Source organism: Labrus bergylta, chromosome 16, assembly GCF_963930695.1.
Source record: "Labrus bergylta chromosome 16, fLabBer1.1, whole genome shotgun sequence".
Classification (NCBI taxonomy): Eukaryota; Metazoa; Chordata; class Actinopteri; order Labriformes; family Labridae; genus Labrus; species Labrus bergylta.
The window spans coordinates 25,952,365-25,976,130 of NC_089210.1; the positions used below are offsets into that span (position 1 = coordinate 25,952,365).

General features: G+C 41.4%; 1 protein-coding gene across 2 annotated transcripts in view; it reads left to right on the top strand.

Moving 5' to 3' along the window:
* The window catches only part of pde4a (phosphodiesterase 4A, cAMP-specific), a 51,896-nt gene that overhangs the window by 6,295 nt on the left and 21,835 nt on the right, over positions 1-23,766 (top strand). Inside the window, exon 1 of one of the 2 annotated variants that reach the window (XM_065964475.1) lies at positions 21,635-22,532. The exons of the other annotated variant lie outside the window; for it this stretch is intronic. Coding sequence (XP_065820547.1) covers positions 22,339-22,532 — 194 coding nt within the window. The 5' untranslated portion in view covers positions 21,635-22,338. Of the gene's footprint in view, positions 1-21,634; positions 22,533-23,766 lie in introns of those variants that run through there. 2 annotated transcript variants of the gene reach the window in all.

Below are 23,766 nucleotides of genomic sequence, written 5' to 3' on the forward strand. Positions count from 1 at the left end.
AAATTACAGTCTCTGATAACAGCATTTATCCCTTTTTAATCCTCTACCCTCTCAGTGCTTCATTTCACCCTGTCGTGAATGGAAAGCATTGATTCCATCTCTATTTCTGTTCTCCGTTTTGTCTCTCTATTGTGCTGCCCGTCTCGCTAGCCCCCTGTAGTTTCTGAGAATCTCTGATAGCCTTCTTGTTGCTTACAGCGGCATTAAGCACACAGTTTCTCTATCATAAATCTATCATATCATCCCACTCTCCCTCTCTCGTTCACTGAGATCATCAGCTGCTCGCAGAGTCTCTCCCCCCTCGAAGCCATATCTGAATCTCAAACCCTCACATCCCCAGTGGTGATACTGACTGCCCACTACTGACAGTGTGCAGTGCCTCATCTCGTCCTATATTCTTCTCCTTAAAGGTATTTTACAATGATGTCATTTTTCATTCTTCACACTCTTGCCGTGTCTTGAAAAATCACAGACTTCAAGGGCAGAGCAGACACAAACATCTCCATCACCAGGCTGGGGGAAAAGAAGCCGCCATTAAAGAGAGAGTTTAGACAGACCAGTTCATCAAAGAGCTGTCTATTTGAAGGAAAAACAGTTAATGATTACAGTGCGAGATGAGATTACACACTAAAAATCATTCTGTGTTAAATCAGAATCAACTCGTGCTGGGATTTGTTTTCCTTTCGGCACAAAAAAATCTGTATTTTGGCAGAAGTAACAGTAAGTTATTCTCCAAGCCCATAGGAGCTAAGAGGAAACTGAAAGGAAAAACCTTTTAAGTGTGATCAAGTCACCCACTCTTAACCAAAAAAAAAAAGGTCTAAACTGCTGAGACTCTGGAGAATCTAAATGTCAAAATGTGCTGTGTATTCAATTTCCAAATAAGTGGTAGTCTTTCACCTCTCAGCAAACAGCTCTGCTTGAGAGGAAACTCTAATATGATTCTCTGTCTGCGTTAGATTTCTTTACAAAAAAAAGACACACAAAGATGGATTTTGTATCCACATTAAGAAGGTGAGAGGTTCTGGATAATTTAGAGGCATCCAGCTGTGAGTGATGGTGTAGTACATATTGACTCCATTGAGAGTGGTACCCAGCTTAAAGGCGCTTAAGGCTGCTATCATCGGGCAGATGTGCCTGAATGAGTGAGACTGACAAACCCTTTGTCAGCTGTGTGTCACTGCAGCACACACACACACAACACACAAATGTACTCAGTGAAGCAGAAAGAACACATAGCATACACCTGTCAGGCAGAGAGACCTGTCAGACTAATTTGAGGTACATCAGAGGAAGCCTTGCTCATATCAGGAGCCCACAACAAGTCAGAGCTCAAAAGGATGAACGAGTGCAGCAGGACACACAAATGCAGAAGACTGTGTGCTCTTTTAACTGCCTGCTGCAGCTTGCTGATACCCACGACTCATCTTGGGTATCACTCCGACCTGCCCCGGGACACTTCTCTGGCACAAATGTATCGGCAGAATGTCAGCATCACTGTATGAATATGAAAGACCGTCAGACCTGGTTAGAGGAAAGGGACAGATGGCGTTAATAGTGGCTTACCTTGTCACTGACTTTCCTTACTGTATACTCTGGCTGAGACCCAGTGAATCCTACAGAAGCTTTACTTCATTGTTATTCCATTCACAATACAAACCCTAACTCGGGTACAGCCAGTTTATCAAAAAAAAAAGTGTTGACAGACAAAGAGTGCGCACCAGACAGAAATATAGTGGGGAATATTTCTTGTTTGGCCCGTTCGTGGTCTGACTCAGCTACATTGGTTGTTGTGTGAGCTTGATTGGAAAAATACTGCAAACAACAGCAAATAATATTTAGTTGCCATCAAAACAACAGCATCAAGATTGGCCACTAAATATATTAAAGTGTGCTTATTGGGAAGCAGAAACCATATCAGCCTGCAAATATGAATTATCATTGGGCTCTTGGATAGAGCCCTTATCTGTTACATTTCTCTAACCCATGTGAAACCAACAATACTGCAAAGCATTTATACTACAGTGCATGTCAAGTATGAATCGGTCAATCAACATGTTATGTCAAGCGGAGAAAAACAACTTTTACATCTAACAGGGTAGATTTTTGGCTCCAACATTGTCACAACAGTGTGACGAGGACTGTAGCTAGTGCCTTATATTTATTTATATTTAGTCCATGAACATTTGTTGTTGCTGATGTCTTGATTGCACATCTTTTTGCACACTATCTTTGTACTTTTCTAAACCTATATTTTAAATTTTTTTTTGTATTTTTTAATATTAAGAGTTACAATGGAGTTTGCACTGTGGTTCGGAGAGAAATCATTTTTTGATTTTTCTGTGTGTCCAGTATGTCCTTCACTTTTACAGTTGCCCTAGAGTAGATCTGCTTTTGCAATCATTGCTTGTAATTGTACAAGAAATAACAAAAAAGATATAATTTCTGCTTCATAACAAAAAAAATTGGATGGGGGTGAAGGATGGCTCGAGGGCCCTGGGTGGTATTTCTATTTGATGCTCTACTTTTCAGGATCTTGATGTTTTTGAAGATTTAATGTTTTTTATGCCTCCGCGCACACAGCATCCACGGCCGGAGGCTTATTGTTTCTGGTTTTGTCCGTCTCATTGAGCTGAAATCTCAGGAACACCTAAAGGACATTTCTTAAAATATGGCAAGAATGTTGACTTGGTCTTCAGGAAGGACTGATTTGACATCAGCGATCAAAAGTCAAGGTGACTGTGACCTTGGTCATATATGGAGAAATCCATCGCCATTGATAAAAAAAAAAAATTGACACAAATATCAAATTGGATAAGACGATGACAACTATGACTAATGGTCAACTTTACTATTACACAGAAAAACTCTCAACTCTATGGCCTGGAGCGAAACGTTCTTTAATGCGTATAGCACATAAATTAGATTATTTTTGGGAGCCATAGGGTTGTGAGTCTTTGTGCATCATATCTAGTGATTTTTTACGACTCAGCATCTGAATAAGTGATATGCGTTTGTTTGCTGACTTTTTCAGCTTTACAATGACATCATAACAATGACATCATAATGTCCAGGAAGAAAGCACTTTCTTGCAAAAATTTTAACAATAATTGAGAAAGTATTAGAAGAGATTGGGATCATATTTCACATCTGTTTAGAACCTGAATTGGTGACACTGATATCGGGTGCTCACCTTGAAGCTGTTGTAGACGTTAAGATGTGTTGTGCTGTTGGGTTGAAGAAAAGATAAGATAATTAATTGAACCACAGAGGAGAAATTCAGGTGTTCAGAAAAGATGAGTAAGAGTAAAAGTGTAATATGTGTTGGAGTTGTTCATGTGTGGAAATTTGTTGCTTCTTTGCAGGAGCATGTATATTTGAATTATTTCTTTCTTTCATCACAAGTGTTGTAGTCAAGACCACACAAGACCAAGACATATCTGAGACTAGAGTGCTCCGAGACCAAAACAAGACCCAAGAGATTTAGGGATTGAGACAGAGTCAAGACCATGACCATGGCAAGGCGAGACCAAGACAAGACCAAGACCATGAATATTAAAGAAAAATCATCATCCTCTGTGCAGCGGGCGTGTCACTCACTTAGCACCGGGATGGTTGCTGCCGTACCTGGGGGATTAAGATAAAATTATGAGTGACTTGAAGTTTGTTCTTTTAGAAAGAGGTATTTTCCTTCTAATCAAAGTAATGACTGAAAAAATCAGTGGTGGTCTTGACTGGAGTCCACCCAGTTTGAGACTGAGACAAGACTGAGTAAAAACGTTTTCCATTCTGAGATGAGACCTTCTCGAGACCGGTCTTAAGACCAAGACCGATTTCAAGTACTACACCACTATTCATCACTACAACCACAGCTATCAGAACTATCACAACAACTTTGTGTTTTTGCAACAAATAAAAGCTTTATTGACCAGTTATGTGAAGAGAAATACAAAGAATTTGACTGTTTCATTGGGTTTAACAAAATGAATCTACACACTTACATGTAGCAAAACAAGTTAAAAAAATACCTTCAAGTCACATCAATTATATTTGTACATCCCAATATAACAAATTAGAAATTAGCCTTGAGGGGCTTCACTATCTTAACAGAAAACAACATCCTCTATTCTTAGATGAGGAACAACTACCACTAACACATTAGCAACAAATAAATGAATAAATTACTCAGGCAGAGCTACAGAGGTCTCTCTCTCTCTCAGGACAGACGGACTTACAAAGGATTTCACATGATCAGAAAATATCAACAGTTAGTTACGTACTACTAATAGGCTCCTTTTGTAGCATCCTCTGCCATCACTGTGTGAATGTGTCTGTGAATGCGTGTGTGAATGTGGCATGTGATGTAAAAACACTTTGAGTGGTCAGAAGACGAGCAAAGTGTTGTAGAAGTACAATCCATTTACCATTTAGCATTCACACAACCTCTACTCCTGCATGGAGACACTGAGGAGGACGGACTACAAAATCTCCCATGAGCACAGCTGTAGCTCAAACAAAGCTGCTGATTGAGCTACAGTTCTCTATCAGTCCTCATGTTGTCCCCTGAAAAATAGTCTAGTACGTGTTTGTTACTATAGGATGTACTGGAATCATAAACGTCATTATTATTCAGTCTTCATGGGTCTAAAAAACAGACATGGATGCAAATTGTAGCTTAACCTGTTTAAATAAGGCTGTAATTCAATTTTCTTTTTTTACTTTTGACAGCTCCGCAGCTGTAGGATTTTAAGAACATTCTCCATAAAACACTCTGTCATGAGACTGCAGAGTGGTGTGCACACACAGAAGTCACACATGATTGAAAAGAAAAGCAGAAAGATGTCAAGAAAGCCCATGAAGATCTACAAAAGATGCAAAAGGAAGCACAACTTGAGAAGATCTGAAATGGAGGTAGTGCTGCATAACCTGCTGATTTTTTGGGGGGTCTTTTTACCTTTATTGGTTAGGACAGCTGAAGAGAGACAGGAAACATTGGAGGAGAGAGTGGGGGGCAACATGCAGCAAAGGGCTGAGGTCGGATGCAAACCCATGGCTGCTGCAATGAGCCTCCGTAGGCTAGGTTATCCAGCTCCTCAAAAACCTGCTGATATAATATTTAATGTTAAGTAGGACAAAATACTAAACTAAAAACCTACATCAGATGATATCACTGGTTCAACAAAGGATGTAATCAGAAAAGGACACACACCAGTCAAAGTGAAAAATAGTAAGAAACAGAAGACAGAGGCTGATCATACCTGATTATTATTCATTATTAATACAATATAAAATGAATTATTCTCGAGTGTGCCACTGCTAATTGATGGAACATGTGTCACATTTATAGTTTAAATGCTTATGTGTTAAGATAGGCAAGTTTTGTTGGAAATAAGTGTTCTTGAATCAACATATGTTTGAAAATTGTTACATAAGTGTTTAGGTTTAGTGCTTTGTTTATATTCTTAATTTTACATTTTGCAGTTTTAAAGTTGACCACATGGAAATCATTCATATGAAAGTTCATAACTGTGAAAAATTACAGAAAACTCAATAACTTAAGAAGAAGAAGATGTACTTTATTAATCCTGTGAGGATAATTCTGTTTTACACTCTGTTGTTGAACATGGTACACACACATAGGCTGAAATAATTGAGAGATGTCCAGGAGGCTGCCCACAGCGAGCACTCCTGAGCTGGTGGGGGGGTTCGGTGCCTTGCTCAAGGGCTCCGAGGCAGTACTAAGGAAGTAGACTGGCACGTCTCCAGCTACCAGACCAATTTCGAGACTTGGCCGCTCCCAACCCAAGTCCCAGCATACTGAGCTACTGCCGCCCCCACTTAAATGTGCACGAGAGTTAAGTGTTTGTAGATTTTTTTCTAAGCTAAGTCCTGGATAAAAATATTTAGGTGAATGTCAGAATCTTCTTAAGAACTGCATAATTACATTTTAACAACACATTTCTTCCCAAGAATGGTTGGTGAATGTGGCCTGTGGCTATTTCTCAGGCGCTTATTTTGTGATTCATGTGTGGATTGGAGTCATTAGTTGCCAGGTTTTCTATGGGTTTTCTATAGTGCATACTCTCTTCTCTCAAGCTTGACTTTTTTGGTGTTGAAATTCTTTTTAGAACCTGTTAGGTTGCTGGTGAAATCCACAAAATTGGCAGTGTAAAAGTTTCAAAGTGTCCCTTATCTTTCCATGTGTTACAGCTACAGCGACAGCCAAATTCATCCTGCAATTACCATCCCCGTCCTTAGTACCTGAAATACCAGCTTGCAGCATTGTGGTTAAATCGCAGCAGTAGAAGAAAAAAAAAACAGCATGTGCTCTGCAGCATATCATCGCTGCCTGCCAGCTTTAATAGAACAGAATAGAATAGAAGTCTTTTGCATCGAACAGGTGAAGCCAGCATCAGGGAGAAGGTGTGAAGATAAGGCGAGCGAGAGATGAACATATAGGTAAATGTGACAAATGAGGAAGCACACACGTGTCAAGAAAGAAATAAAGATGTCGGTTGTCTTCATGGATCTCTAGCAATTTTGAAATTTGTCACATCAAATTTGATGCGAGACCTGTCTGTGATTGGTCGTGTCTCTTGCCATTCAGGCCTTAGTTCCACAAGCTGGTGATGTTGTGCACAAGGAGGCCAGCCCTCCTCCCTCTCAGGGTGCTATAAATAGGGGGAGAGAAGCCTGGGGCTCTCAGTGTAATGAGATTAAACCAAACCAGCCTCAGCTCCTAGTGTTTTATTGAGCTTTATTTCAGTTCCCATTCTGTATTTTCAATATGTATAAGGAAGATATTGAGTGTAGCTGCTGCTGCGTGCTGCACTGAGTCCATGTAGGAACATTATGTGATCGTAATGTGAAAGACTTGTGTGAGTATGTGTGTAATGCCCTCGTTTTGCCCCCCGCAGGGCATGAAACATCTCCTAAAGACGTGTTCAACATGATGCTAAAGCGTTTGTCACCATAATTTCCTGCAGTCACGAAGCTCCAACCGCTGGCCCCAGAGTTGCCTCGAATTCCTCCACTTTGCTTGCAGACCTTTTCCAGCAGTTTCCATATTATAGATGTGAGGCAAGTCGGCTGCTGCCAGTGGAAAAGTGAGAGTCAACCACAGTGCACAAGTCCTGTGCGATGGCTATTGTTGAAGCAGACAGAGAGAGCCGTAGTAGAAAAGTGTTTGTGGCTGAACTTCTGTGTCTGGGTATGTGCTTGAAGGAATGCTTTTTTTTTGGGAGATGGAAAGTGTGTGGGGAAATACAGAGTCGTGCATTCTGCTTGGACATACTGCTGATTCTCACAGCCCATATTCCCAGACTCTGACGTTTTTAAACGGTCTGTTAGCCTCTGACTGCCTTTCCAAGCACGCCGCATAGACATCATTTCCCGATCACAGCTTCTTCCAACCGTCATTTTGCCATCAGTCAGGGTCTCCTCAGATTCACTCTATTCTATGCTGAAAAAAAAAAATCTATTATTTACCTCCTACTTTTCCTGCTGTTGTGCACATATAGGATCATCTGTACATGAAACTCTTTAACGCTCACATTCATCAGTAGTCAAGAAAGAGAAAGTCAGAAAAGAGTCCTTTTATCAGGGTCAGGTAAAAATAAAAAAAACATAATGTGACCAACACAGGTGACACTTAAGATGCAGAAAAATCCAAGCTGCTGGCGTGATGTGACGAGGTGGAAAATAAGTGGAGACAAGAAGGCTGTGTTTGAATGAAGGAACATTTTTGCTGCCCGACATAATAGTGCCTGTGCTTACAAAAAGAGGGAGATTATGAGAGAGGACAGGGCACAGACTGACATACAAGTAAGAATGACACACAGATTTACTCATCAGAGGAGCATGTCGCAATCGCTGCCCCGCTGCAAGGACAAGTGAATCCAGTCTTGTCCTCTCTAATGATATCTCACTGCTATCTAAGACGATTACACTGATTTTTCTTATCGCTCTCTTACTAACATGACTCTCCTGGTTAATAGCAATATAATTAGAGTACAGTTTTGCTAATTGTCTTTCATCTCCATGGCTGTAATTCCCCCTAATCAACTTTTGATTTGGCAAAAGAGATAACAGTATGAAATCATTGAATACATTAGAGTGGGTGTTATCCTAAACAGGGTAAATTAAAACAGCTATAATTCGTATTTTGTAGAAATTGATGTGTTATGTGAAAGGGGGATGTTTGAAAATCAGATTCTGCTGTAAGTCATAGCTCTTAGACACATGATAGCATCTTCAGCTTCTTGATTTCGAGGTTTCAGTTTGAAACTCGTCTCTTTTGGTTTGCTCTCAAAGCTCTAAAAAAACAACTGTTTGTAACCGTATCCGTCACAGTAGACCATAAACTCATCACTGCAGAACTTATTTGAATCAGTATATGCTTCTGCCACAAGTGTGAATATGATGGTCAATACAGTAAAATCAAGAAGAGGGAAGCAATTCACCCATGATCTCACTTTTTTTATTCAAGCCGCTCCATGAATGCAAAACAGGACAATTCATAGGCATCAAGCTAAATGGACCGTTTTACTGTGTGTTCAAATCAACCTTGTACTGCTTTCTCACTCTGCTGCACCCTGCCCAGCATTTGTTTTTACAGCACGTTATATATGTAATTATCTATCATTCCAGGGTAATGCGCAGCCAACCATCTTTGTGCTGGGCAATATCTATGACGAATCGGATGCCAAGACCGCTTATTAGTCCGCATTTCACTCCTAGATTGGATTAAATATGACAGTGAAAGTGAAATTACACGGAGGATGTGAAGATTTTCAGTCCATGAAACGCACAATGATAGATAGATAGATAGATAGATAGATAGATAGATGGATTTGTCAAAAGGGGCAGATCGAGTGTATAACCAGAGAGGACGGAAAGATGGTGAGATAGTGAGGAGGAACAGAGCCACAGTGACACAAAGGTAGCTCTGGATGACTCACACTTCTCTATCTCTCTTCATCTCACTCTAGTCTGGGTTAAAATAAAAGAGGCCCAGCAGCCCCATGCCTGCAGTGAGGGAGTTAGGCGCTACATCTCAGAGATAGGGTGGGCGCTAAAAATACCACTCCCTGTATGGGCTTGTTGGGGAGGGAGGTTATTATATTTGTTGGTACAGTATAGACAGTACTATCACATCTGTCCATAGTCCAAGCATGGTTGCATGTCCAGCTTCCTTATAAGCCTTTTTTCTTTTGTCATCACCCCTGCTGTGCAGTGTGCACTAATTGGGTTTTGTAAGATTGCTCTTTTCACTGTCTAAGAATGCTGCTCAGTGCAATTAAAATTCAGTTCATTAAGCGGAATTCAGTAAGATACCACTTTCATCTTGTGACCCCCATTCCTTCATTCTCTCACAACCGGCTCTTCTTGCATCTCCTCTCTGACAAAACTCCATTAAACATCAAAAGCGAATCGATATGTATTGCTCTCGCGGCTGCAGAGCAGTTAGTCTCCCGCACAGAGGACTCCCTCTCCCAAATGCTAATTTATCACGATGCGAGTGGCAGGAAACTAAACAGAGCACCAATTGAACATGTCTCTCCATCTGTCATCTCTCATGATGGTTCTCTCTTGTCAGCTAATCCATCTGTTCAGCCCAGCTTCAGTCTCCACCACAGTGGAGGGGAGGAGGAAACACAGTGGATCTCCCCGCAACACAAACCTACAAGGCGCCTTCTGAGAGGAACAATGCTCATTAAACAAAGAGTGCCACTGATTTTCCCTCTGATGTTTGGGAAACAGAACGCAGGTTACAAAAAAGAGCTGGGTGAGGAGAATAACAATTTTTGAGTTCTTACCTTTTGCACTAAACAGTCCCCGGGGGTCACATTGGGGGGATTTAAATATAAAACGGTGAGGGAGCTCTGAGGAGGCTGAAATGTGAAGAGAGGAAGGGGAGGCAGGAGAATGATTTTCTTGCTGGTGACAAAATGTAGCTGCACTGATTTACTTTGCATGTAGACTGAATCAGAAAAGAATAAGTGAAAAAGACTTTCTGATAGGCTGACAGATGAAAGACAAAAAAAGAGCACGGAAAGGAAATAGTACAAGTTGTGCTGATCTTGTTGCCCTCTGTTTCTGATGCTTCAAAAGTTCAGAAGACAACAGTAAACATTGTGCAGAAATACAGTGCAGGTTGACAAAGGTTTTTCATTGCTTTGGCTTTGCTCCAAGACAGAGGCTGTAAGGATAGTGCGGTCATTTCCAGCCTTGAAGTTCCTTGGAGGTATTTTGGGTAAAGTGCAGTACCCAAATTCAAGGGCACTTCAGCAGGAAACATACCGACAAGAAAATCAATTAGATGTCCTATTAGTAAAGTAATCTTGACAGACCAGATCAGTGTTCTGAAGTCGACCCAGATGAGTGTCTGTTTGACTTCTCAGAGACCAGACTGAAGGCCAAAAGGCCTCAGAACAAGCATGACGTAAAGATGGCTGCTGCAGAGGCATCACAGTGGAAGACCGAGCAGGAAATAAGCATCCTAATATGAATTTTGATTACTCTTGATTTAAACGAGTCGTATGACATTCTGTACATTTCCAGTTAGATTTGGGGAGCAAGAATCAGTGCGTTGATACTTTCACACTTCACTGTGCTGTTGCATTGTCTGTGCAAAACACATCCACTGTGTGTTGAACAGTAGGCCATGTCATGAAGTTGCATCTAAACAGAGTTGATGTCTCGTCAAGCAGGCGCAGCGCTGACAGAATGAGTCGGCCTCCACCTGAGGAGAGGCTGCTGTGAGTCTTCAGGAGTACAAAGATGCGCTGACGGTGATTGGGAGTGACAGTCCGCCTCTGGTGGGTTTTCAAAGAATACAGCGTGTAAGACAATCCACACAGCAGAAGAACCTGAATTTGTCAGGTGTTAAGTGATGAAAAAAAAAAAAGTGCTCCAAGGGCCACCTGTCTAACTGTGAACAATTCACTTCAGGTACACATTATTTTGATCAGCGCATTAATAGATTAAAAAGGGCTCCTTTCACAATGGGATGGTCCTGTTGCTGCGCAGAATAAAGGATGATTATCCTGTCTAGTGTTGCCCATAAAGTAAATCCCTTTTCCTGTGGCGTTTGCCAGGTGTGTGATTGTGGCCAATCCCTCCGGGTTCTTCCTGAAAGGCATGTGTTCTGCACTCTCAAAAGCCCTCTGTGTTTGCGGCCGCCCGGAGAGGGGTTGGTGATCCTGTGGGCAGCATAATCTGCTGTAATCCCCGGTTCTGTGATCTGACCACAGCGTGGCAGAGAGATGGAAGGGTTGGGAGAGCCTACGCGTGGTGCAGACAGTAGTGTGTGTGTGTGTGTGTGTGTGTGTGTGTGTGTGTGTGTGTGTGTGTGTGTGTGTGTGTGTGTGTGGGGGGAGGGGGGGACCATGGCAGGACCCAGGGGAGTTTAAGGCCGATAAACTGTTAACACGTGGATTTATTACTTCTTAGAAATATAAATCTGCAGGCATTTACATTCTGTGTTAAATAAACAGGTAAAGATGTGTTTGTTGTATTTAGCACGAGTTGATGTAGGACTCTTGATTTAAAGGGAGACCAGAGTTGTAAAAACAACTGGGCTCTAGTTTGACGAATGTTTCACGTCAGGTTTGCTTTCCAGTTGCATCAGACCTCTCAGTAATGTTGGATTTACTGCCTGTAGCCCACAGTAATGAGCCAGTCCTTAAAACTGATGTGGCCTTCAATGAAGCTGAGGGAGCGGAGAGGGATTTGGCTGGAGTTTATTTTGATTTTTAATCAGGGTTAATATTGTTTTCATTTGAGATGCATGCTTGAAAATACTCATAACAAGCCCCCAATGTTCCACTGTACACACACGCCATAGAGGAAGGGTTTCTGCAGTTCCAGAATAAAATGAATGCTGCAAAGTATGATATTAAGTTAACAATATTAGTGAGCTAATATTATTCGGTTAGATTACTAAGCATGAAGCAGTCATGTTGCAAGAGGTCACAAAGCCCGAGTTCATCATCAAAAGTTCTAAAATACTTCGGGATGTGACATATTTGATCTTATAACATTAAATGTATTCTAAAAGATGGATTGTTTTCATTACAGAACAGATTTTACAGTGTGACTACTGAGAAAGCAGTCACTGTCACATTGGCAGTCTTTTCACAGTTTTCCAACTGTTTATCCCCGCTTTGGCGTCCTGTTTTGAATTTCTTCCTCCTCCATGTATGTCACTGCATTATTCTCCTCCTGGCTCTGTGAAGCTCCAGTGGCCAGATGCTCTCTCGCTGCCCATGTGGCGTGGCGCCAGCTCTTTCTCTTCAGAGCTTGAGCTTCTTGTGCATCCTACTGTGAAACTGCACATTAAACTGGAAGCAGGCCTGAGCGTGCGCCTCTCTCTTTCCCCCTCGATCTTGTCATTGCATGATAAGAGCAAAGGGCAAGCAGAGGCAAGCCTAGATGGCAGGCTCGCTCTGGACATGTCATTCGAGATGTGTCAGTTACGGGCATGTTGCCCTAGAGGCATGCCCCATCCGAGTGCCTCATAAAAACCTTGATAGATCCGCTGATGATTCAAATGCAGCAATAGAGAACATCTGTGATTATATGGTCAGCATATAAAAGTAACACCCCCTCCCAATTTGCAAGTCCCTACTTTTCTTCTCTTCGACTCCCCTTACTGCCACCCCCACACTGCTAGCAATCAGCCAGGTGCTAAATGCCTGGGTGAGACACAGCTCATGTGGGGGGGGGGGGGTATAAGGGATGTGAAGGGAGGGGGGTTTAAATTGCACGTAGAAATAAGCATCTGTGCTTGCTTGGCAGAGGAGGAAGCGGGGGCAGGAAATAACTGTCACTCTCCACCGAGTCTGAGAGAACGGACTGTGTGTGTGTGTGTGTTGGTTTGTGTGTTTGTGTCTGTGTGCTTGTCGTAGGGGGGAGAGGGTGATGGACTCAGGCAGGTTAATCATTAACTTACTGAACTGAAGAGAATGAACAAAAAGGGGGGTAGGGGGTAAGGACTGACTGTTTTTTTTTTTTTAAGTAGCTTAAATGAATGAGAGTGGGTTTCATCCCCTCAGAGGGAAAGGCCTGATTAACAGCATGCATGCACGAGGGAGGGAAAGGAGAGATGACACCAACCAGACTGGGAAAACGCTGATAGCGTAGCAGCTCTTCTCGGCTAGAAGCTGGACCTGGTGATGACTGTTAGTGAATAATCGATGGTAAGAAAGGGTCAATGGAGGGATGTATGTAAATCTCCTCTACACTGTCATACAGACTTATAGGTTTAATTAAACTAATCACCGCATAGACTTGGGGCTCCACAGCTCTTTGAAGCCTGCTGTACTAATGACATAATATCAAGCCCCCCTTTTTGTTAAAGAAATGTGTGCAAAAAAAAGAGAGAAAATTAAGAGCTGTAGCAGAAATATCCAGTTTAGCTGGCTTTTTCTCCGCACAATAACACCCAGTAAGAAGATGCATAGTGCTTATTTTATAACTACAATATTGCTACAGTAATGGGATTTCTCTGAAATGCCTTTCAGCTTGATGTTACACAGCACATGTGATAAAGGTGCTCTGGTTAATGACCACATTTCTGTCATACAAAATGAATTGTTGTGTGTCTAAAGTATGGTCCAGTTAGTTAGTTATGTCATAAGGCATTGTCATTATTCCTATTGTTGTTTACAAAAGAAAGACTGGTGCCAGTAGGAGGCAAAGAGATACACTTTTGTTGTATGTTTTCTATTGATTGAGAACAGTGATTATAAGCACACAGTGTTAGTCAGTGTTAAGTTTCACATCATGAGTAATAGTAATAAGAAAACTCTTCTGTACTTTTTTTCAGTTAAAAAAAAGTTTGTAGAACCTCAGAAAACTGCAGTATAGGTCAAGTGCACTTCAATTCTGTCCCAATCGACAAGCTGTGGAAACTCCCTGATAACATTAAGTGTTTGTGTCAGAAGAACTGCAGTGTTATTAACTGTTAACAGCTTGTAATGTTTCTGTGTTATATAAATTGAAACATTCTTGAAGCTGATCTGTCATTTTCACTATGTTCTTGTACTCTCTGGATGAATTAATATTATGTCAATATACTGTATGGCAATTCATAACAGTTTCTTGTAAAAAGATAATGATGTGAGGTTTCCAAAACATCTAAGTGTTGTGGTTGATTGCAATTTGGATATTATACAAGCAGCAACCTCCGGTCTTGAAAAATGAAGCCAAGGTGGAAGTACAAAATCCTGCAGTTCATCGAGTGTCCACTTGAGGCTGGCTACAGGAACACCAGAAGTCACATACACATGACTGGCAAAAAAATGTTTTTCCAACATAAATAAACATGTTTAAAGCCAAAAAAAACCAATAGGTCTGATTATTTATTGTCATTACTGGCACACACTGTACAGGGCATGGATTTTTTTTAAACGGCTCAGTTTTTATACGTGTTATCAATAGTTAGGCGCGGAGCTGACATGATTGACAGGTGGGCGCGATGTAACGGTTGGTCAAGAGGCTTAAAACCCGCCTCAGCTAAAGCTCTTAGCTGGGATTTCCAACATGGCTGCTGCTGCCGATGAGCCTCCGGAGCCCCCTGCCCTGACTGGGCAGTCTTTGTCACACTGGTTGCAGGTTCGACTCCCGTTCCTGATGCCGTTCAGTGCATGCCATTCTCCACTCTCTCTCTCTCTCTCTCTCCACTCCTGACCCTTAAAACCAGTCCTATCGAATACAGACCAAATGGCCCCAATGATCTAAAAAAATAAAACAACTTGGTGTTTTCCATTTTCTACTTAGCATCACAATGTCTTTTTTGATTTCATGTTTAATTTTGTTTATATTTCTAATTATCTAATTAACTGGCTTATGTTGTGTTTCATATTCTTTTCATTAACTTCATTCCTTCAAACCATCAAAATTGTAATTAAGGCTTTGGGAAAACACATCACATGTTTCTCCAACTAATTAAATTGAAATTGAATTTTGTATCCCAACATATTAGCCATGTGTTCACAGCAGTGTTTTGAACAAGAGGGATGTGTTTTATCAGTCAAGCTGTTTTTTTTAATAGAGTCGTAGGGTTAGACAATGTTTCAGCTTGGAATGCCATGAACCCCCCGGCCCCCCTAACAAGTCCCACCATATGCCTCATTGCGGGCCAATTGGGGGGCTTGGTATGATGGATTAAGGCTGGAAAATCTGAAAACTCACCTCCAGAAACTTCTCCATTTTACCCAGAAAAGATAGTTACATTTGTAAAAGAGCAGGCTCACCAAATGAACATTAAGGCAGCTAAAGCTAGATATTGATGACAGCCAAAGTGTACCTTTTATAGACACCAAAAGAAGAAAAGGCTATGTTCATGAAATCTATGGAAATTAAGAGATCACCTCAGTTGATCCACTGAGACAAGACATCTAATTGATGCCTTTGGGACAGGGACAAAGGACACTGTTAGAATCACTAATGAAAGAGAAGCTGTCATTAAAGGAGATTTTGACAGTGAAGCAGTCAGACTGATTGTGTGGTTTGCTTGACGGAGAGAAGCTCCCTCCATCTCCACCGTCGACACTTCAGTAACAATTCCTGACAATACTATGAGTTCTGTCAAAAGAAACTAAAGGGTGAAAGCTTCAACACTGTTAGCCGCAGTGAAAGCAGATTAGGTGTTATTGAAGAATGAGAAGCAAAAAAAAAAGTAAAACAGAAAATTCATCTCAAACTGTAGCAGCTATGCTAAGGTATGATTGGAAAGCTAAAGGGAGAGGAGATGTGAGATACAGTATAGGCGAACTGCCCACTAATAATCCAAGGGTAGTATCACCTCCACGGACAGATGGGACTCATCTTGCTTGAGTAGTCCAAGAAAATATAGCCCTGCACATGACCCAATCCAGTTCACTGAGTTGAAACTCACCTCAACGAACAGCATCTCCATGGACACATCAAGTGTGTTGTTACTGGACGCCGCTAAGATGATGCTAAAAAATGTATTGAGTCTGCACTGAACATGATTCTCAGGACAACATCCTTATTCTCTATATGTTGACAGATGTATGCATCTCTGTTAGCAGCACAAAAAACGTGTCTCCCCTGTCTTGCAGTTCATCATCAGAGTTTTCTATGTTGAGTTTTCTAAGGTAAATAAAGCTTGAAAAGGAAGCCAAGAAAATGTTTGGTATGTATGTTCTTTGACTGCACAGGTTTGTGTGTAGCAACAGATCAGTGATAGAGAGTATATCAAGAGTTATATAGATGTTATTCTGTGTCGTGCAACGATGCAACTTCCCTATCTCACCCAAACTTCCTGTACCCAGCTGTCTCTCTTACTCTCTCCCGCAATTAAACAGTTCCACAGAGTCCCCTATAGTCCTGGAGCACTTCTGTTAAAGGCTGAATACATGTGTTTTTTTTTACTTGTTTCATTTCTGTACTTTCAGTGCGTTTGATTTTAATGCAAGTGTTTTACATTTTTGCGGCGCGATTGTTTCTTTTGATTTGATTTTTTTTTTTTTTTTAAATACTTTATTAATCCCTGAGGGAAATTCTGGTTTTACACTCTGTTATTTGGGGACATGCTTCTCACACACATAGTCCCGAATCACACATATGCACAAACAGGACCTGTGGATATGTATTAGTGGAGATTAGTTTGTCGGGATGGCACAGGCAGGGTTGGTTCTCTCTTGATTGGACTGCAACAGTTGTGGAAAAGCTGTGTGAAAATCTAGTAAATTTAGAGTAAATCAACCTTCTCTCCTTTTCTCTTTAGCAGAGAGCTAAACTACTAATCTGATGCAGGTACAAATGGCTGTGGCCAGAGTTTGTATCGGAAATATTGCATAAAGATGCATAAAGTGCTAGAAAAGTTCAGAGTTGCTCCCATTAAGGTCACAACTGCCCTCAGGACAGAGTTGCCCAAGGAGACACATCTGAGCACAACTCCTCAGCGGTGTAAATATTACCCTAGAAAACCCCACAGAGCCGCCTCAAGAGGTTTAAGTGTAACGATGCTTCTCACATCAAATTAGTTTACAGGACCTCAATCCTTAGGAGATACACACATACAAATGTCACCACACAAATATTAATTGGAGACCCTGAAGTCAAAAGGAGTTCAGACGCTAAAGATACAAACCATAGGGCAAATAAATCTCTCAGAGTAATTGTCACTCAAGTTGTTGAACGCCACCTTTTCAGTGTTGAAAGTATAAAGGTCATAGTGTAACAGCTCACAGGAGCAAAAGGATGCAAAGTGCATTACCATGAAATACTAACAGCATTCAGATGAGAATAAGTGGTTTATTAAGTGCACTTTATAAGATGGATGCTTTTTTCTGACCAAGACGAAATCCTCAAGTCGGGAGGAAATCTGGAATATGCAGATGTCTCTTTTCTAAATGTAAATATCAAAGACTCTGTTTCTATAACCAAGCAAATCTCCAAAGCATGTTTAGTCAGTTTAACCACTTATCTCAATAAATCAGTCTAAATATGAATACAGAATCTGTTGGCGAAGGATAAGATTCTTAGAGTTGGAAGCATTCTGTTTTCCATTTTGTAGTTTGAGTTGTATCGCCCACTAACATAAACAAGTGCATGGAGAAAATATCTTGGCCGGGATTCTTTCAGGCTTATCTGAACAACTAGAGGCCCAAAAAACATCTTGAGGGGGCACAAAGGGTTCAAACATTGGTTTTCCAACAATTACATAAGGTGAACAAGCCTTACCTGAAATACTGGATGAAATTATGACAGACGCCTTCTTTAATGGTTTTTAGGAACTAGGTGAAGTTTTAAAGCAAGTGTACAAATCATTTTGTGATGACATTCCTGGCTGAGATGCATTGTGTATTCAGCATGACCACTTAACACTGAAATCATGCAGGAGATTTTACTTTATTTTGTTCAGGAGAGACTAATCAGAACAGTATGTAATGTGCCAATCACCTGCTCACCATGAAATCTGGTGCAGCTTCAACAACCCCAGGTTGATTTAGCAGAGAGGGCATGTATGCTTGTGAGAGATGTGTTCAGTATCTCAGAGCAACTCTTGGGTTATTGGAATCAAAAAAGTACCTCACTGATGTAACAACAGCCCATGATAGCACACTCAAATAAAGTACAAGTTAAAAAAGCTGAAAATTAGAGGGGCGATTCCAGCTTTTTAGAGTTAAACGTCTTAATCGAATTAGGAAATGATTTGTGTTTTACATGTGAAATAGATATCATAATAACTAATAATTTGGTAGATTTGTAGATGACATTTAATGGGGTCTGCTTAATAAAATGTTTTTATGCCTTTTCATTTACATCAGTGTTATTGTAGTTATATCACTGGCTGGTGCATTTCTTAGGCAAGGGGGCAAAAGGATAGTTGGTGGACGGCCTGACAACACCCCCTCCTGTTCCCTATCCTTCTTCCTGCATCTTATCCCATCTCCTCCTATCCCATTTTCAAGCCCGGCGCAGTTTCAGTTCTGCCTCTTAAAAGGACATTTTTTGATTGAAGGATGCAGGGTCCACACATGGTTTGTCAGCACAGTTAAAAGGAAAAATCGGAACAATTTCATTCTTTTATATGTCGAATAATTGTTTACAAGAGCAACAGGTTTGTCTTTTATTGAGGAACATTCAAAAGCTGGTTAGAAAATCAATGTATGAGAGCCAGTGCGATGTCAGTCTGTAATGTTAAACAAGAAGAGGACATTACTTGGTTAAAAACTTGGTTTATTATGCTGGCATATATAAACTTGATTCATTTGTAATTATAGATTTGTAATACACAAACCCAGAGTTTTGGCTGGTGTTGTACGATCAATAAAGCCACAAGTTCAAAGGCAGACCCTCGTTCAACCGAGGATGATGCTGGAGTTGTTAACATATCCGTGAACATAAGTTTTGTCAGTGGCGTGCGTCACCCGGCTCAAGTGAGTTAACAGAGTGAGGCAGTTCAGGTAGCGAGGCTACATGAGAGACAGCAGCTTTAATGTGTTCCACTCCATCCTCACAGAGATGGTTTGTTATCTCCTGTAAGAACGAGTCACTCAGCCGGCACAAATCCCTGTCCCTCTGAAAACCTCTGATCATCATGTCATTGTCCGCAGCGATACACTCCAGGGACTCTGCTTTCACATAATGAAACCAAGAGAGCTGCCCACAGTCCGGCTTATAATCACCCTGTGCACTGTGTGTGTGTGTGTGTGTATCCATGTGTACATGCATCTAGCTTGTCTTTTTATAGTGTTTGAGTGAAAATAAAAGAGCTTCAGAGCTAATGTTCACCCGTGTGTGCACTTAAGTGCAACATGGGGGTGTGTTCCTGCTAGTGTGTGTCCACATCTGTGTCTGTCTGTGTGTGTGTGTGTGTGTGTGTGTGTGTGTGTGTGTGTGTGTGTGTGTGTGTGTGTGTGTGTGTGTGTGTGTGTGTGTGTGTGTGTGTGTGTGTGTGTGTGTATGAGTCACTTTGAGAGGTTTCAGCAGCTATTATTGAGCTGGGACTCTGTATTTAATAGGAGATAGAATAATTGTCTCTTCATCAGCTCTCCAGTGATTTCAATAGTAAGTGTCATGAGAATTAAAATTCTTGACATTTTTCCAAATCTGTCTTTGAAAGGTGCTGTATGTTAGGCCTTGTCAGAAGTGACTTTCCTAGAAGAACTGCACCATCAATCCCCCTGTGTGTCATAAACAAACAATAGTTACTCTCTACCAGTAAAAGCGGAGAGGGGAAGGAGAGACTCAGGAGACAGGGTAAACTACTGAATGTGGAAGACAGGAGGCGAGGAGGAAACAGCTTGACAAGGCATCTTATCTCTTCTGTGTTCTTCCCTGTGCTCAGGCTTTAAGCTGCTTGCTGAGAGGTGGAACACTGAATTCATGGAGCAGGTTTTTTTGCGAGCTTTTTTTTTTGCAAGCTTTTCTAACAGAAAGAAAACCAGCCACTGTTCACAAGTCTTCTCATTTGTGCTCTCATTTTGTATGTGGAGAGTGTATATTCAAATTTTGACACAAAGTTGGTATATCTTTCCTGTTGGTGCCTCACGACGGTAGCAAATAAACATTGAAATACAGGTTGCCACAAGGATGTGCAGCTGACATGATCTCACTCACTCACTCACTCACTCACTCACTCACTCACTCACTCACTCACTCACTCACTCACTCACTCACTCACTCACTCACTCACTCACTCACTCACTCACTCACTCACTCACTCACTCACTCACACACACACACACACACACACACACACACACACACACACACACACACACACACACACACACACACACACACACACACACACACACACACACACACACACACACACACACACACACACACACACACACACACACACACACACACACACACACACACACACACACACACACACACACACACACACACACACACACACACACACACACACACACACAATTTCAGTTTTCAAATCTGTATTCAAAACACTGACGATAGGTTAGCCCAACTACCAACAGCGAGAAGTGTTTGGAGAGTTTTCCACTTTGACAAGCAGAAATTAAAAATGACTTTGAATCAAGGTTTGGTGATACTATTGTTTCTTTTTCTAATTTCAGACATTACAACAAACCTGAAGAATGGACAGGAATTATTCTTATAGACATAACTTACTGAAACACAGTACTGGACTTGGCCTTTGTTTTGAAATTGAATGATGTTATAAATAAATCACCAAAGACTAAATATCCACATATATATTTGGTAATCTACTTGACTCGGACTCTTTAGAAAGACATAAAAAGGACTGTAATTCCACTACAAAAACAGTCCCGTATAAATGTGTTCCTCTATGAAATGACAGCAATGTAATGTTACAGATAGAATCTCTGAGAATCTCTTTCACACAATTGCAATATCATTACAAAGGAACAGTGATGTATGACTTTGATAACGTGCTCACCACTTCTCTCATTCTGTCTTTAGGGGAAGTTCCACCTATTTGCAACAGTGATGTTTGCACATGCAATTTTGGTAATTCGGTGGTTAATGAGGTAGTTAGAATGCTATTAATCAATATCCTTTTTGCAACTGTGCTGAAAGCAAACACAACAGCTCCAACACAGTTTTATAAACACTGCCGTCAAATACTGTTTTTTGCATTTTGAGAAGCACCCTGAAAGTAAAGTAGGCATGTGACCACATAAGTGTAAAAAACAAATCCTGCTTGAGGCGGTCTCACATTGCTATCTCCGATGTCATCACTGAATTAGTTATGGTTGACCTAATGCTCCTTGTTTGAAAGCTATTTCATGGTCTAATTGTTGCTCATGTAGGATGTTAAGGTAGCACCGGGTCTGCTCACATCTAAAGGCCAAGGAAAAGTGCTGTTTAGAGCAAGGCTGTTGATGTCAAAATACAAAATGTTTTGGGCGCAAACCTTGCACGCTCTTTAGTGGAACATGTAAACATTTACACAGGGGTATGAGTCAACCCCTTTTCCCCCTGCCTTCCTCCTCTCTCTGGGTTGTGTTCTATCTTCCCTTGAAATCCTCATTACACAGACTCTGTGTGCTGCTCTCTTCTAGACTGTTGTCTGTTACTCTTTCTGATCAGCCTTCCTGTTGCTGCAGAGGAACTGTGTGCAGTGAGATAAGGATAGTGAGAGCACATGCTTGCACTGGGGTGGTGGGGGGGAGGAGTGAAGAAGGAACAGATACAACGTGAAGGGCGAAAGGCTGACTAATTAGGAAATTAACAGAGATCATTGCATGTCTCGTGGTTGTTTTTGCAGCCCAGGTGTCTCACAGAAGGGGCATGTGAGACAGCAGCCACATTAACCTGGAGACCAGATGACGACACATGGTCCAGTTTGGGCCAGTTGGTCCCAGCAGCGGTGTTGGACTGAAACAGAGCTGAGGTGGTGAAATATCAGAAGAGCTCTCCTCTTGGAGGCGGTTACAGAACTGAGCGGAGGAACACACAAACCTGCACAGGCAAGGATTAAGGAGACCTCCTGAAATCCAGGGAACAAACTGAGTATGTGAGAAGGGGTGAACTGAAGTTTAAGCCTCCAGGGTCTGAGGATGACTGAAAGCAGGATATGCATATCCATGCACTTTGACTCCTCCGGCATGACACGCATGGGAGACCAGGACTGAAGGGAGGATCAGGCCTTGTTATTAGATCTGGCTCTGGATTGAGAACAGTCTGGGCCACGTACAGCAGGTGCTGTCTGCCTGAGACGTGAGCCAGCGCATTAAAAAGTCCACGAGAGGGGCTGCGTGGGAGGGAGGCAGCCAGTTTTAAGTGGAGGCTGGGGGAGTTTTCTTTAACTGGTCGGCTACACCAGGGCCAGAGTCGGCAACCATGAGTCAGAGGAAGCTGACGCGACAGCTGAGGTTGTGGGAGAGTCCTGAGGGTCCACCTCCTGTGCCCTCTCTCACCTCACCTGTGTCACCAAGTGATCACTCTCGGGGACCCGGGGGCTCTGCTCTGTTTCGACGTATGAAACTGAACCGCAGTATCCAGGAGCGCAGGCGCTCAGCACATTGTTTTTGCAGGTAAAGTTTTGCACCAGACTAGTGATTTGATTTTGGGAAGTACTCACTTAATGATCTCTTATCTATTTAAAAATATGTTCCATCAGTGATTTGTGAGTACTCTGCATTCATGTGGGTGAGATGCAAGTATTACAAACATTTGTTCAAATATTTATTATTCACAAGTATTGAAGAGAGCTTCAATAGATTTCAGGATTTAGTATTCAATGCGCACACTTGTGACTTTATTCAGATGGATTAGACTTTAGAGGAGGAAAAACTCAGGATGCTGAAGTCTTAAAACTACATTCACTGTTTGGAGGAGAAAAAAGAAAGAAAAGAGGATTAGTGCATGCAGCCATCAGAGGGTCCCCCCTGGTACACATTTTTGATGTGTTGTACGATGCTGGGCCAACTTGTGAAATGATAATTTGATCTCTAGCCATATTAAAAAAAAACCTTCAGGGGGGAGGAGGGGCTCCTTAACTGGCCAACTTAGACACGTGTTCTAAAAATATCACACTTCACACTTCAAACTTCATATTCATAGTCAAACTGAAAGCCATACAACAACTGGGTTGTACATGTATAGTTTGAGAAGTTTTGGAGAAGTGGGGAGATGTTGTGGGGATGAAAGTTATATCACATTAAAAATAGATGCTGCAGCTACACTGCAACCTGCTTCCCTGTCTGTCCTTGTCCTCCTACATTTGACAGCAGCCTAAAAGTGTCAATTACAGATTCATATCCTTGTGTATGGAAGGGTCTGCTTCAACATCAAACTCAACCAGTTAAACTGTTAACCTTTTACAAATATTGTATTTGACTGTGCTGTTCTAAAAAAGTGATCAACTATTTTTTGATATCTGATGCTAAACTCCTAATTGTGATTCAATAAATGTCTGAATTTCTTAGGTACAGAAAGAAAAAAACAAACTGGTTTGACGATTTTTGGTATGGAACAATGACTTCAGATGTTGTTGGAAAACAGAAGATTGCAACCTGAGAAGTGTGTTGCTGTGTCTCCTTGGGCTAATCTGGAATGTAAAAGGTTGTGGCATATTAGTTTCAGCCTTGTGTTTTGGATTTTTAATGCTAATCAGCAATGTGATGGCCTGATGCTGTGTCTCCAAAGGAGTCAACAGACATTGATTTGACATGACTGTAAAGGTCAATAACAATGTTCCTTTGTCGCTTCTTTTCTTTTTTTGAGGGTAGATTTAATGTTTGTAGTATCCACTTGGTCACTTTGCTT